Source organism: Oncorhynchus mykiss, chromosome 31 (genome assembly GCF_013265735.2).
Source record: "Oncorhynchus mykiss isolate Arlee chromosome 31, USDA_OmykA_1.1, whole genome shotgun sequence".
In the NCBI taxonomy this organism is placed as follows: domain Eukaryota; kingdom Metazoa; phylum Chordata; class Actinopteri; order Salmoniformes; family Salmonidae; genus Oncorhynchus; species Oncorhynchus mykiss.
Genome location: NC_050571.1, coordinates 17,276,031 through 17,295,470, shown reverse-complemented (window position 1 = coordinate 17,295,470; position 19,440 = coordinate 17,276,031). Strand labels below are relative to the sequence as shown.

The following is a 19,440-nucleotide window of genomic DNA, read 5'->3' as shown; positions in this document are numbered from 1 at the left end:
CGCTCTCTCCCTGGGTGGGGTGTCCAGCTCAGGCGGCGCTCTCTCCCTGGGTGGGGTGTCCAGCTCAGGCGGCGCTCTCTCCCTGGGTGGGGTGTCCAGCTCAGGCGGCTCTCTCTCCCTGGGTGGGGTGTACAGCGCAGGTGGCTCTCTCTCCCTGGGTGGGGTGTACAGCGCAGGCGGCGCTCTCTCCCTGGGTGGGGTGTACAGCGCAGGCGGCTCTCTCTCCCTGGGTGGGGTGTCCACCTTAATGTACACAGCTTTTGCTCATTTGCATGGTTGGTTAGTTTGTTTCCAGCATTTTAATCAATGTATTTCCTTCACTGTTCTCATTTTTTAAAAGTTTTTTGGAAGTCATACTAAGACAAAAGAAATGATAACTTTTACTTGACACTAATTCTTTGACTGTACCGGCAGTTCTTACCTTCACCGCTAGAGGATGACCAGATGATTTATGGGGTTCTGTACTCCTGAAGTTGTTGACGTTTTTTCTGCTTGTCAATGGCTAACAGTGTCCTACTGGTGATTTAAAATGGGAGATTGCAATTTAAGTCATTACTGAATTATTTAATGTAATCAAACATTCATGGTAATTCGAGTCACGTGACTTGGACTGAAGCACTACTCGATTTTGACTTGACCATCTATGACTCGTGACTTGAGTTGTATGACTGGAGAGACTTGATTTGTCATCTCACACACTATGTAAGCCCATCTGTCCTTGATATCGGAGTGCTGCAGGTTCTGTGCGTTCTGTTCTGTGTCTTGTTCAATTAGATTCATGGAAATCATAGGTTGCGCAGACCAGGCACAAAGCACGTAATCTAGCAAAGCGTGTGCCACTCCACTATCTTCCGGTATTTATTTAGTAAACATAACACATCACTCCTGACAGACGCAAGCAAGAACTCTTCACAGAAATGTTGCAGCAGCCTACACCTAAACTGTATGGGAAGAAAAGGAGAGGATTTCTCAGTATGATCAACTAGGATACTGATAACCACAGTCTGCAACTCCGTAGGCTACAGCCAATGCACTGTCCCCTCTTGCACTCTGTCGGGCAAACAAAGTGGTAACATTATGTAGAATATTTATAGCCCAATTATTAGTGTTAGAAGTAAAATATGAATTTAATCAAATTTGGTTTAGGCTATATTCAAACTTGGGCTGGCTAGGCTACCTTGACCTTTTTCAATCGAAAATGATTAACTGAAATAAAACGTTTATTTTTTTAAACTATTTATCTATAAGGCACAATGCACATTAATCAACATCAATAATGCAACATCGATGTAAATGTGCCGAGGTTAGCCAAAAGCTCATTTGCACCAGTAGTCCCTGGGCAGCTAAGGGCCTTTACACGGCTACTATACAAATACTCACTAAAACAACTCGTGTACAGGTTTGGATAGATTTGAGCCGTGTTGTCAATATAAAATTACAATAATCGGTGCAGCTTCTCAAGTCCATGGGCAATGCATTCCAGTATAGTGTTGTGTGTTGGGATTGCGTTGTCTCTTTCCATCTAGTTACTGCCCTTGTTATCCTGGAGGTGGTTTCCTTGAGCATGATATGCCGGCATTGGGGGGAGGGGCAAGACCATGCAGGATCTTAAAGACCAGGCTTGCATCTACATACTGATTTAAGCTGTCCAGACTAAGTAAATTGTGTTTGTAAATGATATGACAATGGTGGTAACTGTTTGGTTTAACAAGAATTAACAAGAACAGCTCGTTAAAGAATCAATGGATTTATTAGAGAAGTACGTAGTCTTGTCCATTTTAAAATTTAAATGCAGGCAAGAATTAGTCGTCCATTTTAGAAACATGTACCATAGCTTCAGTAAACTTAACTAGTCTATTTTTTTTTTGTGTACATACAGAACTGTATTGTCTGCATGTTAACTTGTGTGCAAGCAAGTGGGAGATCATTTTATATACAGTTGAAGTCGGAAGTTTACATACAGGTTGGAGTCATTTAAAACTCATTTTTCATCCACTCCATAAATGTCTTGTTGCCAAAACTAGAGTTAAGTCGGTTAGGACATCTACTTGGTGCATGACACAAATAATTTTTCCAACAATTGTTTACAGATTATTTCACTTAATTCACTGTATCACAATTCCAGTGGGTCAGAAGTTTACATACACTAAGTTGACTGGGAAAATCAAAAGGAATCAGCGAAGACCTCAGAAAAAAAATTGAGACCTCCAGAAGTCTGGTTCATCCTTGAGAGCAATTTCCAAATGCCTGAAGGTACCATGTTCATCTGTACAAACAATAGTACACAAGTATAAACGCCATGGGACCACGCAGATATCATACCGCTCAGGAAGGAGACAAGTTCTGTCTCCCTGAGTTGAACATACTTTGGTGCAAAAAGTGCAAATCAATCCCAGAACAACAGCAAAGGACCTTGTGATGATGCTGGAGGAAACGGGTACAAAAGTATCTATATCCACAGTAAAACGAGTCCAAAATCGACATAACCTGAAAGGCTGCTCAGCCATGAAGCCACTGCTCCAAAACCGCCATAAAAAAGCCAGACTACGGTTTGCAACTGCACATGGGGACAAAGATGGTACTTTTTGTAGAAATGTCCTCTGGTCTGATGAAACAAAAATAACACTGTTTGGCCATAATGACCATCATTATGTTTGGAGGAGAAAGGGGGATTCTTGCAAGCTGAAGAACACCATCCCAACCGTGAAGCACGGGGGTTGCAGCAGCACATTTTGGCGGTGCTTTGCTGCAGGAGTGACTGGTGCACTTCACAAAATAGATGGCATCATGAGGAAAGAAAATTGTGGATATATTGAAGCAGCATCTCAAGACATCAGTCAGGAAGTTAACTCTTTATGGTATAGGGGACGCTTGCGTCCCACTTGGCCAAAAGCCAGGGAAAATGCAGCGCGGCAAATTCAAATAAAATGATATAAAAATCTAACTTTTATTAATTCACACATGTAAGATACTAAATTAAAGCTACACTCGTTGTGAATCCAGCCAACATGTCAGATAAAAACATTTAAAAAAGCTTTTCGGCGAAAGCATAAGAAGCTATTATCTGATGACAGCACAACAGTAAACAAAGAGTAGCATATTTCAACCCTGCAGGCGCTACACAAAACGCAGGAATAAAATATAAAACATGCCTTACCTTTGACAAGCTTCTTTTTTTTGGAACTCCAATATGTACCATAAACATCACAATTGGTCCTTTTGTTCGATTAATTCCGTCCATATATATCCAAAATGTCCATTTATTTGGTGTTTGATCCAGAAAAAAAACGCTTCCAAATTGCGCAACGTCACTACAAAATATCTCAAGTTGCCTGTTAAAACTTTGCCAAAACATTTCGAACTACTTTTGTAATACAACTTTAGGTATTTTTAAACGTTAATAATAGATCAAATTGAAGACGGGTCTATCTGTGTTCAATACAGGAAGACAACAAACCAACGCTACTTTTCAAGTCTTGCGCAACTCTCAACAGTGTTACCCATTTCCTAGATGGCCGTACTTCTTCATTGCACAAAGGAATAACCTCAACCAAATTCCAAAGACTGGTGACGTCCAGTGGAAGCGGTAGGAACTGAAAACAAGTGCCTAAGAAATATCATTACCCAATGAGAACATACTGAAGAGACAGAGACCTCAAAAAAAAGAAAATCTGAACGGTTAGTCCTCGGGGTTTTGCCTGCTACATAAGTTCTGTTATACTCAGACATGATTCAAACAGTTTTAGAAACTTCAGTGTTTTCTATCCAAATCTACTAATAACATGCATATCTTATATTCTTGGCATGAGTAGCAGGAAGTTGAAATTGGGCACGCTATTTATCCAAAAGTGGCTATTTATCCTTAAGTTAAAGCTTGGTTGTAAATGGGTCTTCAAAATGGACAATGACCCCAAGAATACTTTCTATGTTATGGCAAAATGGCTTAAGGACAACAAAGTCCAGGGACTGGAGTGGCCGTCACAAAGCCCTGACTGCAATCCTATAGAACATTTGTCGGCAGAACTGAATAAGCGTGTGCGAGCAAGGAGGCCTACAAACCTGACTTGGTTACACCAGCTCTGTCAGGAGAAATTCAAAATTCACCCAATTTATTGTGGGAAGTTTGGAAGGATACCTGAAACATTTGACCCAGGTTAAACAATGTAAAAGCAATGCTACCAAATACTATTTGAGTGTATGTACACTTCTGACCCACTGGGAATGTGATGAAAGAGCTAAAAGCTGAAATAAATAACTCATTATTATTCTGACATTTCACATTCTTACAACAGTGGTGATCCTAACTGACCTAAGACAGGGAATTTGTACTCGTATTAACCTCTCTGATCTCCCAAACCCGGATCCGGTATCGTGACTACAGCCTCAAGCTCATTACCATAACGTAACGTTAACTATTCATGAAAATCGCAAATGAAATGAAATAAATATGCCATCTCTCAAGCTTAGCCTTTTGTAAACAACACTGTCATCTCAGATTTTCAAAATATGCTTCTCAACCATAGGAAAACAATAATTTGTGTAAAAGTAGCTAGCTAGCGTAGCATTTAGCGTTAGCATTAGCGTTAGCATCCAGCACGCAACATTTCAACAAAAACATAAAATCCTTAAAATAAAATAATTTACCTTTGAAGAACTTCTGATGTTTTCAATGAGGAGACTCTCAGTTAGATAGCAAATGCTCAGTTTTTTCCAAAAAGATTCTTTGTGTATTAGAAATATCTCCGTTTTGTACATCACATTTGGCTACAAAAAAACCCTGAAAATTCAGTCCTCAAAACGCGAACTTTTTTCCAAATTAACTCCATAATATCGACTGAAAACATGGCAAACGTGGTTTAGAATCAAGCCTCAAGGTGTTTTTCACATATCTCTTCGATGATATATCGTTCGTGGAAGCATGGTTTCTCCTCTCAATCAAATGGAAAAAAACTTGCAGCTGGCTTTGCGCACCAATTTCGACGCAGGACACCAGGCGGACACTTGGAAAATGTAGTCTCTTATGGTCAATCTTCCAATGATATGCCTACAAATGCGTCACAATGCTGCCGACATCTTGGGGAAACGGCAGAAGGTCTAAGCTTATTCCTGTCGCATTCACAGCCATATAAGGAGACATTAGAAAACAGAGCTTCAGAAATTCTGCTCATTTCCTGTTAGACGTTTCATCTTGGTTTCGCCTGTAGAATGAGTTCTGGGGCACTTACAGACTATCTTTGCAGATTCTGAAACTTCAGAGTGTTTTCTTTCAAAAACTGTCAAGAATATGCATAGTCGAGCATCTTTTCGTGACAAAATATTGCGCTTAAAACGGGAACGTTTTTTAATCCAAAAATGAAAATAGCGCCCCTAGAGATCCAACAGGTTAAATGTCAGGAATTGTGAAAAACAGTACAAATGTATAATGCTAAGTTGTATGTAAACTTCTGACTTCAACTGTAGATGTTAAACAGAAGGGTGTGTAATATTGACCCTTGTGGGACGCCAATGTTATAGTAATGAGAGTCCTACTGAACCATTTTGCTTCTGTTTGCCAGATAGGAATACATCCAACTAATGACTTCAGTGGACACATTAAGGGAGGATAGTTTGGATAGGAGAACTTCATGATTCACAGTATCAAAGGTATTTTTAAGATCCAAAAAGACTGCACTGACTTCACCAACGTGTTTAGATTTAATTTGTTCTAGAAAATAGCTTTGGTAGAATGGTTAGTTCTGAATCCACATTGCATTTGCTGTATTGAGTTGCCCTGAATGAGGTGATCATTCAGATGTACAGTCACCCATCTTTCACCTACATAACTGATTACATAAATATACATGATTTTTAATTGCAGTTGCATTGGCCTATGCTTTATGCAGGTTTGCATTGTAATCTCAGCCCTGTGAGTTCTATTGTCCAATTGCAGTGGTTGTTTGTGTAAAATCTAGTTTTTAATTCATTCCTATTAAAAAGTACAAGGTTGCTGCAATTTGACAGGGTTTTCAAACCTCCCTAGGGCCAGTTTAAAAAACATCTGTGTACCTAGCCGGCGGGTAGCCTAGTGGTTAAGAGCGTTGGGCCAGTAACCGAAAGGTCAATTGTTCACCAGGTCGACTCAGGGATTCGAACAATCTATTGGTGTTCCCTTGAGCAATGCACTTAATCCTAATTGCTCCTGCAAGTAGCTCTGGATAAGAGCATCTGCTAAATGACTCAAATGTAAATCTGGTCCTATGCTAATACCTTTTCTACAACTACTAATGATTCACTGTCAGATCCTATAGGGTCCTGATGTATACCTGGGTAGGTTACCAGATTAGTAAATGCTTCGGGCCCCAGGGAAAACTATTTGCCCCACCACTCTGGGACCTGTGGTGCCAGCTCTGCATCAGGGCATAATCGGTCCCAAAAATCCTAGCATTCGGTTTCAAAGACTGGTAGTTGGGGAAAGGTATGCCATTTGTAAAACATGTGGGTCCAAAATCACTGATGCATTTCAGTTGCAATAAAATTGGCATTAGACACTTTACTGACATGAGTACTTGAAACCCTAAATAAGGGACTTGTGGCTTGATTCACCCTAAGCTGTGGAACTTGGGACTTGACTTGACACTTGCCCATTATTACTTGGGACTTGACTCGAAGATTAAGACTTGCTTAGGACTTTGTGACTTGGTTACGTCTCTGGTAATTCATTTTAACCTCGTAAACAATTCATTTCCACCCATTGTTTATTTGAAACAGACAGTTTATTTTCTGAATTGTCTGCCATTGCCCGGCTATTATAAGGGACAGGCGCTGAGACTCAGCGTTTTTATTGAAGTTTTACAGTACCTGAATTTAGTTGTTCCATTTTGCAAGTGTTTGGATTAGTGATTACACCCCAGTTCTCACATTGAGACGTCCAGAAGCAGCCATTTCCTACGGACGTGTCTGCCACAGGAAACGTGCCTACGGCTCGTTGTATTTAGTGGCTGGAGATGGTAATGATGATGGTGGCTAATGGTTCTTCTGGAGCTGGAGACAAACACAGACACACAGGAAGTGGTAGAGCAGAGTCCTCATCATGTGCCTGGAGTTAGGAGTCATGGCCAATTAAGTACGGGCCAGAAATAGTTTATGCTCTCTTATCTCCCTCTGACCTGGGTTTTGTGTTTGTCCCTGTCTGTCTGTCTGGGGGAGCTAGCTATGTCTGGGATTAAGCCCTTCTGCCCCAGGACACACACGCATCAAGACCCATACATCTCCACCACTGCAGTCCTAACAGCAGGAGGGGTGGAACCCCACAAGAAAAGGGAGCAATTACTGTGAGGATAGAGGGAGGAGGAGGGAAGTCCAATTCTCCTTATGGGACGAAAGGGGAGGGAGGAGTGCTAGGGAGGTCGGTCGGCTCCTCTCTTGGGGTGATGGATTGGGCCCAACATCAGTGCTTCATACTTCGGGGGCGGGGGAAGAGATTCTTCCAGGCTCTCTCTTTTTCTCTAACAAGATTCTTGCTGTCAGGATCTACATTCAGACTCTCACACGAACACACAGGTTAAGCGGCTATACTGCCTCATATGTCCTTAGTGTTTCCCTACACAACAGGATCCTTTTCCTCTAACCTTTCACCTACATTTTCCTTAACCAATGGTTGAGTGGTAAGCACATTTTTCTTCAGGAAAACCCTTAAGGGAGTGTGTGCTGCTCCACGGCCTAGCTGTTGGCCGACGGCTGTACGTCATAAACCGTTTTTAATGATGAATCAAGATGCCACTGTAATGCTGGTTTCATACTAGATGCCATAGCTTCAGCCAGAGAAACCCGCTCAACTTTAAACAACCTTTAAAAACAACCAGAAGTTACAACTAGAAGTGTGTTTTGTGCTACCTTGTTACTGACCCCCTGCACATCGTTGCCAGCACAGATCTTTTGGGTGGGAAGTGGTGGTTCATTAGTATGTCTGCATAGGCAGGATGATGGGGCCTGTCCTCCCTCCTCCCCTCCCTCATGTCTCCTTTCACTGACTTTAAACTTGTGGCAACTGACATTCCGGAGTGGGGGGTGGTGGGGGGTAGAAGGACCTTTTGTTTTAATCTCTGTCAATGGAGCGTGGAGTTTGGTGCCCTCTCCCCTGTCTTTGTGTGTGGGGGACGTGAATGGAAGTACTGCAGTGTTTCCGGTATCCTTGGTGACACAGTGGGGATTTGGAGTTAAAAAAGCCCTCAACTTAACCCTCCCCAAGCCGCCCCCACCCCTCCCCCACTTCATTTTTCTTTTTAGATTGTCAGTCTGAAGTGGAAGTGACAGCGCCGCACTTGCAGTGTGTGTGTGTGTGTCCTGGTGCCCGAATTCAGGAGCGTTTGGTGACTCCCTCGGAGAGAGCATGGGAACTTTACATTTCAAAGCCGGGCAGAGGGCACACAGAAACTACAGCGGAACCGAAGCTGTGTGTACAAGGAGAAAGAGATGAGACAGAGAGGTGAAGGGGGGGTGCTGTGCATGAGAGAGAGAGAGGTGAAGGGGGGGGGGGTGCTGCGCATGAGAGAGGGGTGAAGGGGGGGGGTGTATGGTGCTGCGCATGAGAGAGAGAGAGAGGTGAAGCATTTTGCAGTGAGTCTGGAATTCTCATTTTGTTCAGATTAAGAAAGTGGCGGTAGGGGGGGGGGGGGGGGGTTGTGGGAGAGGGGTGCTGGATTATTTGGGGGGTGGGGGTGATGGACATTCCTTAGGATGAAGTAGGTCATTGTTCCCCGTCTCTACTGAAGAGAGCCTTCTGAAGGAACTGACCAACTGAAAGCATTGGAGGGAGAGAGCGAGAGAGGAGGGACAGGTCCCTATATGGAAAGGGATGAAGGGGGAGCAGTAATCCTATTGAAAATTCCTCTGAAGGACAGACCAAGAGGAGCAGGGAGAAAGGAAAACGAATGGAATGTGACAACAGAAAAATGCCATTGGTGGTCAGTCTGAAGCAGCTTGATGTGGAGAGACGTTTCTGTTGAATGGCAGTGGATTTACAGGAACCAGGCAACCACCTCTCCCATATTCAGCCTCTCTCTCTCCCACTAAAACTCTAACTCCACCTCTCATCCCCCCTCACTCTTTTCTTTCTCTTCCTCCCTTTCCAACCGTTTCTCTTCCCATACAACCATTCCCATAGTGTTTTTTTTTTTTTCTGCTGAGGGATTTTATGTGCTATTTCTGCTGTTGGGACACTGCTATTCCTGCTGTTGGGACACTGCTATTCCTGCTGTTGGGACACTGCTATTCCTGCTGTTGGGACACTGCTATTCCTGCTGTTGGGACACTGTGCTATTCCTGCTGTTGGGACACTGCTGTGAAGGGAAACCAGTACTGACAGGACAATGTCAAATGAAATAAACATCCATCTGTTTTGATCATAACCCCTCTGATTTTCAACCCTATTGGCAGCTACAGGAGGACTGGTCCCAAATGGAACCCTATTCCCTATATAGTGCACTATGGGCCTTGGTCAAAAGCGTACTATATAACCTTTTTTTGCCTTTCGTGAACTAGCACTTGACTTTTCCCCTTTCTACCTCTGACTTTGCTGACAGTATGTACATTTTTTCCTCAATTAAGTAGCTATGACTTGAGATGTGGTGGTCTCACCCCGCTGCCTTGTGATAGATTCTCAAACTAAGTCGCTCTGGATAAGAGCGTCTGCTAAATAACAATGTATAGGGAATAGGGTGCCATTTTAGACGCAAGTCAGGGTTTCTATAGCCCAGAGCTGTGCATTCTGGGAGTGCTGTGCAGACCTAAATCTGTCTCTCTGGAGTACCATTTTAATGACAGTCACAGACACACTGCCAAAAACATTATTGAGGAGACGTTCAATCTGGTTGTGGAAATGTACAATAGGACTGGGGTTAGCAGCCATTCAAGGCAAATGCCCGTTTGATTTTGTTAAAATGTTTGAGCAGAGGAACACAGCGTTAGCCATGGTAAAATGCATAGAACTGTAGGAAATTAACATTCTTTATTTTGATCTAGCTCTAAAATGTTCAGTCTATTTACATTTGTAGTTTAGCAGACACTCTTATCCAGAGGGACTTAGTTTGTGCATTCATCTTAAGACAGCTAGGTGCGACAACCACATCTCAGTCATAGCTAATTTGAGGAAAACTATGCTATCAGCAAAGTCGGTGCTAGTAGAAAAAATGTACAAATGGTCAAGGTTGAGTTAGTTCACGAAAGGCAATATTGTAAAAAAATAAAATAATGTAATGCGGAGAACTAGGATTTACAGTTGAAGTCGGGAGTTTACTTACTTAGGTTGGAGTCATTAACTCGTTTTTCAACCACACCACCAATTCCTTAACAAACTAGAGTTTTGTCAAGTTGGTTAGGGCATCTAAGTAATTTTTCCAACAATTGTTTACAGACAGATTATTTCACTTACAATTCATTATCACAATTCCAGTGGGTCAGAAGTTTACATACACAAGTTGACACTGCCTTTAAACAGCTTGGAAAATTCCAGAAAAAGATGTCATGGCTTCAGAAGCTTCTGGTAGGCTAATTGACATCATTTGAGTCATTTGGAGGTGTACCTGTGGATATATTTCAAGGCCTACCTTTAAACTCAGTGCCTCTTTGCTTGACATCATGGGAAAATCAAAAGAAATCAGCCAAGACCGCCGAAAAAAAATTGTAGACCTCCACAAGTCGGGTCCATCCTGGGGAGCAATTTCCAAACGCCTGAAGGTACCACATTGATCTGTACAAACAATAGTAATCAAGTATAAACACCATGGGACCACGCAGCCATCATACCGCTCAGGAAGAACACTTTCTGTCTCCTAGAGATGAATGAACTTTGGTGCGAAAAGTGCAAATCAATCCCAGAACAACAGCAAAGGACCTTGTGCAGATGCTGGAGGAAACGGGTACAAAAGTATCGATATCCACAGTAAAATGAGTCCTATATCGACATAACCTGAAAGGCTGCTCAGCAAGGAAGAAGCCACTGCTCCAAAACCGCCATAAAAAAGCAAGATTACGGTTTGTAACTGCACATGGGGACAAAGATTGTACTTTTTGGAGAAATGTCCTCTGGTCTGATGAAACAAAAATAGAAATGTTTGGCCACAATGACCATTATGTTTGGACGAAAAAGGGGGAGGCTTGCAAGCCGAAGAACACCATCCCAACCGTGAAGCACTGGGGTTGCAGCATCATGTTGTCGGTGTGCTTTGCTGCAGGAGGGACTGGTGCACTTCACAAAATAGATGGCATAATGAGGAGGAAAATGATGTGGATATATTGAAGCAACGTCTCAAGACATCAGTCAGGAAGTTAAAGCTTGGTTCCAAATGGACAATGACCCCAAGCGTACGTCCAATGTTGTGGAAAAATGGCTTAAGGACAACAAAGTCAAGGTATTGAAGTGGCCATCACAAAGCCCTGACCTCGATCCTATAGAACATTTGTCGGCAGAACTGAAAAAGCGTGTGTGGGCAAGGATGCCTACAAACCTGACTCAGTTACACCAGCTCTGTCAGGAGGAATGGGCCAAAATTCACCCAGCTTATTGTGGGAAGCTTGTGGAATGCTACCCGAAACGTTTGACCCAAGTTAAACCATTTTTAAAGGCAATACTACCAAATACTGAGTGTATGTAAACATCTGACCCACTGGGAATGTGGCGAAAGAAAAAGATGAAATGAAACATTCTCGCTACTATTATTCTGACATTTCACATTCTTAGGATCACCACTTCATTTTAACTGACCTAAGACAGGGAATTTTTACTGGGATTAAATATCAGTAATTGTGAGAAACTGAGTTTAAATGTATTTGGCTAAGGTGTATGTAAACTTCCTACTTCAACTGTATGTTTGTTTTTAGATGCACAGATATAAATATAATACATAGTTCCAACCTCTGGCAGAGTAAATATGGTATTAAGATGAGGGTTGATTAAAATCTGCACCCCCTTCCGGGCACATGTTCTGGAAGATTTACAAAGCCATTATCTATCACGCTGAGAATGTCACAAACGACATTTCTTCAAAATCATATCACCTCATAATAACCTCTGTTAATATTCCATTAGGTTCACAAATATAGCCTATCATTACAAAACTGTGTGATGTTGATATTCAACGTCTTAGGTATGCGCTATTGTCATACTTACATCCTCTCTTTCCTGTCTGCAGAGTTCTTCCGTGAGTTACTGGACAACGCGGAGCGCTCGCTCAACGACATGTTCGTGCGCACATACGGCAAGATGTATGTGCAGAACGCCGAGCTATTCAAGCACTTTTTCCAGGAGCTGAAGCGCTACTACGTGTCAGGCAGCGGGGTGGTCAACCTGGACTCCATGCTGTCTGACTTCTGGGAAGACCTCCTGGAGAGGATGTTCCGATTGGTCAACGTCCAGTACGAGTTCAGCGACGCCTACATGGAGTGTGTCAGCCGCCACACCGAGCAGCTAAAACCGTTTGGCGACGTGCCACGCAAGCTCCGCCTCCAGCTGACACGGGCCTTCGTGGCGGCGCGCACCTTTACCCGTGGCCTGGCGCTCATGCCCGATGTGGTCAACAAGGTTTCCACGGTAAGAGGGATGTTAATGTGCAGTATTACATATACAGTGCTTTCAGAAAGTATTCACACCCCTTTACTTTTTCAAAATGTTGTGGTTACAGCCGGAATTTAAAATGCATTGCATTGAGATTTTGTATCACTGATCTACACACAATACCCTATTATCCTGTTTACAATAAGGCACTAAAGTAAAACTGCAAAAAAATGTGGCAAAGAAAGGAACTTTCTGTCCTGAATACAAAGCGTTATGTTTGGGGAAAATCCAACACAACACTTAGTACTAGGGAGTTTTTTTTAGGATAAAAAGAAACCGAATGGCGCGAAGCACAGGAAAAATCCTATCGGGAAACTTGGTTGTCTGCTTTCCAACAGACACTGGAGAGGAATTCACCTTTCAGCAGGACAATAACCTAAAATACAAGGCCATCTATACACAGGAGTTGCTTACCAAGATGGCATGGAATGTTCCTGACTGGCTAGTTACAGTTTTGACATATTGGCTTCAAAATCTATGGCAAGAATTGAAAATGGTTGTCTAGCAATAATCAACAACCAACTTGAGAGAGCTTGAAGAATTTGAAATGGTCATTTACAAATGTTGTACAAATATTGTATAATCCATGTGTGCAAAGCTCTTAGTCTTACCTAGAAAGACTCACAGGTGTAATCCCTGCCAAAGGTGCTTCTACAAAATATTGAATTGGGTGTGATACTTAGATTTCCGAATTTCATTTTCAATAAATTGGCTAAAATTTTTCACTTTGTCATTATGGTATATAGTGTGTAAATGGGTTAGAGGAAAAATCTGTTATCCATTTTGAATTTAGGCTGTAAATCAACAGAATGTGTAATACGTATGTAGACTCTCTGAAGGCCCTGTGTATTAGTTGCATTATAGCATCTCTGTGATGGGATATGTTGGTTGTGTCACAAAGGAACCAGGGAGGATGTTGAGAAGTTACATGAAGTGCCCTTAAAGCCTCCTGTGTAGAGATTTGGTCTGGTCTGGCTGTGGTTATCTGTAGCCTGGGTCCAGTGTTCTCATGCACTGAACAGCTGGTTTAAACACCTAAATAGACAAACATTCCCATATCTGGTTCCCAGAATAACAACCTGTAATGTTTGACCAGGTGTGGGGAGTTCAGGTGAACATTTCTCCCTCACCCTCCTGTGTTTTCTAACCTCTGTGGAAAGCAGATGGCTTTTGGGACACTGTCTGAATGGGAGTTGAACATTTCATAATGGTACTGTTTTGTTGATAGGTGTGTGTGAAGAGAGGACATGAGAGGTTTATGGCAGTTTTGGAAGTGACTCATTAATGATAAGATACTGCACATTGGACTTTCACTATAAATCACATTGTGGGATTTGAGTGATAATTTGATATGTTGTGTATATAGTCTTAGTGTCCTGCCTGTTGGTTTAAGATAAGGATCAGTTCATTCACCTCATTTAACTTTGTACTCCTATGCATTGGTCACTAACTCCTTACTCCCTCTTTCCTCCTCCCTCAGGTCAATGCGTCCCCTAGCTGTGTGCGGGCAGCCATGAAGATGATGTACTGTCCCTACTGTTCTGGCCAGATTGCCCTCAAGCCTTGTCAGAACTTCTGTCTCAATGTGATGCGTGGCTGTCTGGCCAACCAGGCTGATCTCGACACCGAGTGGAACAACTTCCTGGGTAAGGGCTTCCATATCCAACAAGGAACAGTTTACTATGCTGTGTTAGTCTTCTGCCACGCGGTCCCCCACTGGGGCACCTCTGGTGTGCCTCTGGTGTCTGCTACCCTCTCTGTGTGGCAGCTTTACTGGGCCTTGTTAAGTCCTCTTAGGCTCAAAACACTGACACTGCTGTGTGCTTCCCCCTGCTGGTACAAACAGGCCAAATCGCCCCATAGTGAAAATGGCCGAAATAATCTAGGCCTCAAAGATTATAGTGCTTATTTAATTCCCAGAAGTATTTACTTAGGGTGTGGTTGTTTTCATTGTGACTGAGTTGTCTTATTCTCAGATGCCATGTTGAGTCTGGCTGAGAGGTTGGAGGGGCCCTTCAACTTCGAGTCTGTCATGGATCCCATTGACGTCAAGATCTCTGAGGCCATCATGAACATGCAAGAAAACAGCATGCAGGTGTCACAGAAGGTGAGTCACTTCCTGTCTTTTTTCTGCATTCCCCTGTCTCCGTCTGGCAGCCCCCCGTCTGTCTGGCAGCCCTCCCGTCTTTGTCTGGCAGCCCATCCGGTCGACCGCCCGCTTGCCCACCTGCCTGTTTGTCTGTCGTTGCCCCACCCGTCTGTCTCTGTACATGCCGCTGACTCTACTCTCCACCTCTCCAGGTGTTTCAGGGGTGTGGTCAGCCTCAGCCAGGTAAAGGCTTCCGGTCCCGTCGCTCAGTCAAGGAGACAGGATTCACCGGTCGCTTCCGTCCCTACAGCCCCGATGCACGGCCCACCACAGCTGCTGGAACCAGCCTGGACAGACTGGTAAGTCTTTGTCAGACATCGGACCCAACCTGCAACCTCAAAACAAGTTTTTACGTGAGAAGCAGAAGTCCAAAGTCTTTCAAATGGTATAAATGTGTGATCATCTCTGTTTGCCTGCTTCCTCCTACCCAGACAACGGATGTGAAGAAGAAGCTGAAGCATGCTAAGAAGTTCTGGTCCACGCTGCCAGAGACCGTGTGTGTTGGAGAGAGGATCACGTCAGGGGATGACTGTTGGAATGGAACAGCAAAGAGCAGGTTAGTTTTCCAGGTCACTCCCTTGACACAGACACCAATAACATTGAGTGCGTCCAAAATGGGACCCTATTCCCTATTTAGTGCACTACTTTTGACTAGGGCATGTAGGGATGGAGCCACTCTAAAGGCATAAAGTAAGGTTGCTGCAGAACAAATTAGTGTGTCCTGTAGGATCTCCCCATTCACTCACACCCTTCTTCCCTAGGTACGAGTCTGTTGTTATGGGCAACGGATTGGCCAATCAGGTGTCCAACCCAGATGTGGAAGTGGACATCACAAAGCCAGACCTGGTGATTCGCAGTCAGATCGCAGTGTTAAAGGAAATGACTAGCTGGCTGAAGGCCGCCCACAGCGGCAACGACATCTCCAGCGACCAAGGTGAGGATGGTAAACCCTAACAAATTAACTGACTGAGGCCTATTAAAAACTTCTTAGGGCTGAGATCCTGCTAACGGGATCGGTATGACAACAGCCAGTGAAAGTGCAGGGGGCCAAATTCAAAACAACAAATCCCGTAATAAAAATTCCTCAAACATACAAGTATTTCACACCACTTTAAAGTTACACTTCTTGTTAATCCCACCACAGTGTCCGATTTCAAATAGGCTTTACGGCGAAAGCACCACAAACGATTGTTAGGTCAGAGCCAAGTCACAGAGAAACACAGCCATTTTTCCAGCCAAAGAGAGGAGTCACAAGTCAGAAATGGAGAGCGAATTAATCACTAACCTTTGATCTTCATCAGATGACACTCGTAGGACTTCATGTTACACAATACATGTATGTTTTGTTAGAAAAAGTTCATACACTGCTCATAAAAATAAAGGGAACACTTAAACAACACAATGTAACTCCAAGTCAATCACACTTCTGTGAAATCAAACTGTCCACTTAGGAAGCAACACTGATTGGCAATACATTTCACATGCTGTTGTGCAAATGGAATAGACAACAGGTGGAAATTATAGGCAATTAGCAAGACACCCCCAATAAAGGCATGGTTCTGCAGGTGGTGACTACAGACCACTTCTCAGTTCCTATGCTTCCTGGCTGATGTTTTGGTCACTTGAATGCTGGCGGTGCTTTCACTCTAGTGGTAGCATGAGACGGAGTCTACAACCCACACAAGTGGCTCAGGTAGTGCAGCTCATCCAGGATGGCACATCAATGCGAGCTGTGGCAAGAAGGTTTGCTGTGTCTGTCAGCGCAGTGTCCAGAGCATGGAGGTGCTACCAGGAGACAGGCCAGTACATCAGGAGACGTGGAGGAGGCCGTAGGAGGGCAACAACCCAGCAGCAGGACAGCTACCTCCGCCTTTGTGCAAGGAGGAGCACTGCCAGAGCCCTGCAAAATGACCTCCAGCAGGCCACAAATGTGCATGTGTCTGCTCAAACGGTCAGAAACAGCATCCATGAGGGTGGTATGAGGGTCCGACGTCCACAGGTGGGGGTTGTGCTTACAGCCCAACACCGTGCAGGACGTTTGGCATTTGCCAGAGAACACCAAGATTGGCAAATCGCCACTGGCGCCCTGTGCTCTTCACAGATGAAAGCAGGTTCACACTGAGCACATGTGACAGACGTGACAGCGTCTGGAGACGCCGTGGAGAACGTTCTGCTGCCTGCAACATCCTCCAGCATGACCGGGGTGGCATTTCTTTGGGGGGCCGCACAGCCCTCCATGTGCTCGCCAGAGGTAGCCTGACTGCCATTAGGTACCGAGATCCTCAGACCCCTTGTGAGACCATATGCTGGCGCGGTTGGCCCTGGCTTCCTCCGAATGCAAGACCATGCTAGACTTCATGTGGCTGTAGTGTGTCAGCAGTTCCTGCAAAAGGAAGGCATTGATGCTATGGACTGGCCCGCCCCTTCCCCAGACCTGAATCCAATTGAGCACATCTGGGACATCTTGTCTCGCTCCATCCACCAATGCCACGTTGCACCACAGACTGTCCAGGAGTTGGCGGATGCTTTAGTCCAGGTCTGGGAGGAGATCCCTCAGGAGACCATCCACCACCTCATCAGGAGCATGCCCAGGCGATGTAGGGAGGTCAAACAGGCACGTGGAGGCCACACACACTACTGAGCCTCATTTTGACTTGTTTTAAGGACATTACATCAAAGTTGGATCAGCCTGTAGTGTAGTTTTCCACTTTAAATTTGAGTGTGACTCCAAATCCAGACCTCCATGGGTTGATAAATTTGATTTCCATTGATAATTTTTGTGTGATTTTGTTGTCAGCACATTCAACTAATAAGAATATTTCATTCATTCAGATCTAGGATGTGTTCTTTTAGTGTTCCCTTTATTTTTTTGAGCAGTGTATTTATATATCCAAAAATCTCAGTATACATTGGCGCGTTATGTTCAGTAGTTCCAAAAACATCCAGTGATTTTGCAGAGAGCCACATCAATTTACAGAAATACTCATCATAAATGGAACTTTAGATACACTTCTCCTTAATGCAACCAACTGCTGTGTCAGATTTCAAAAACGCTTTACGGAAAAAGCAAACCATGCAATAATCTGAGTACGGCGCTCAAAGCCCAAACAAGCGAAAAAGATATTCGCCATATTGTGCAGTCAACAGAAGTCAGATGTAACATTATAAATATTCACTTACCTTTGATCTTCATAAGAATGCACTCCGAGGAATCCCAGTTCCACAGTAAATGTTTTTGTTCGATAATGTCCATCATTTATGTCCAAATAGCGCCTTTTGTTAGCGCGTTTGATAAACAAATCCATACTCACGAAGTGTGTTCACTAGGCGCAGACGAAATGTCAAAGTTCAGTTACAGTCCGTAGAAACATGTCAAACGATGTATAGAATCAATCTTTAGGATGTTTTTAACATAAATCTTCAATAATGTTCCAACTGGAGAATTCCTTTGTCTGTAGAAAAGCAATGGAACAGAGCTCGCTCTCACGTGAAAGAGCGTCACAAGCTCAAGGCATTCTGGCAGACCTCATTCGCCCCCACTTCACAGTAGAAGCATCAAACAAGGTTCTAAAGACTGTTGACATCTAGTGGGAGCCTTAGGAAGTGCAACATGACCAATATCCCACTATCTTCAATAGGGAATGAGTTGAAAAACGACCAACCTCAGATTTCCCACTTCCTGGTTGGATTTTTTTCTCAGGTTTTTGCCTGCCATATGAGTTCTGTTATACTCAGACATCATTCAAACAGTTTTAGAAACTTCAAAGTGTTTTCTATCCAAATATTAGCAACTGGGACTGAGTAGCAGGCAGTTTACTCTGGGCACCTTATTTATCCAAGCTACTCAATACTGCCCCTAGCCATAAGAAGTTAACCACAACTCTCCACAATAATGCATGCACTACTGAGGTAAAAGGCTATGTGTTGTCTTCTGAACGATCAGATGGCTAGCTGATCTATGCTAATTAGCACGTCTATGCTAATTTGGCAAAAATTATCAAGCTAGCTAACTAACAATGTACAGGTAAATGATCAAATAAAGGAAACACTTGAGTAAATGAGGGTTCAAATTATATTGAAAGCAGGTGCTTCCACACTGGTGTGGAGTAACATTCCACTATGCTTAGGTTCATGTATAAAAATGTTGGGCAGGCCCAATTGCCGATTAATTTTAGCTACCATGTCTGGATGGAGAGATCTGTGACTTTGAAAGAGGGGTGATTGTTGGGGCACGTTTAGCAGGAGCTTCAGTGACGAAGACTGATCAACAGTGATGTAAACCAAATGCCATGGCTGTCTATCACCAGATACCAACCCTATTCAACACTTATGGGAGATTCTGGAGCGGTGCCCGAGAGAGCGTTTTACACTACCATCAACAAAACACCAAATGATGGAATTTCTTGTGGAAGAATGGTATCGCATTCCTCCAATAGAGTTCCAGACACTTGTAGAATCTATGACGAGGTGCATTAAAGCTGTTCTGGCCCGTGTTGACCCAACGCCCTATTAAGACACTATGTTGGTGCTTACTGGGCAAATGTATTTATGTTTTCAATAAACATTTGCAGACTAAGCTTACACAAGTTGGCAATAATCCTTTGATTGTAAGCCCACCCAGTCTGTTTTACCTCCTAGTTGCGTAGTGCACACCCAGTGGTTTTGATGGTAAACACCCCACCTGTCTATAGATGAGAAGAAT

The 19,440-nt window shown here is 43.5% G+C and overlaps 1 protein-coding gene across 1 annotated transcript in view; it reads left to right on the top strand.

Moving 5' to 3' along the window:
* gpc4 (glypican 4) overlaps positions 1 to 19,440 on the top strand; it is a 62,214-nt gene that overhangs the window by 40,035 nt on the left and 2,739 nt on the right. Inside the window, exons 3-8 of the mRNA XM_021583465.2 lie at positions 12,168 to 12,565; positions 14,070 to 14,235; positions 14,566 to 14,696; positions 14,891 to 15,037; positions 15,170 to 15,294; positions 15,500 to 15,672. Of these exons, the coding sequence (XP_021439140.1) occupies positions 12,168 to 12,565; positions 14,070 to 14,235; positions 14,566 to 14,696; positions 14,891 to 15,037; positions 15,170 to 15,294; positions 15,500 to 15,672 (1,140 nt within the window). The remainder of the gene's footprint in view (positions 1 to 12,167; positions 12,566 to 14,069; positions 14,236 to 14,565; positions 14,697 to 14,890; positions 15,038 to 15,169; positions 15,295 to 15,499; positions 15,673 to 19,440) is intronic.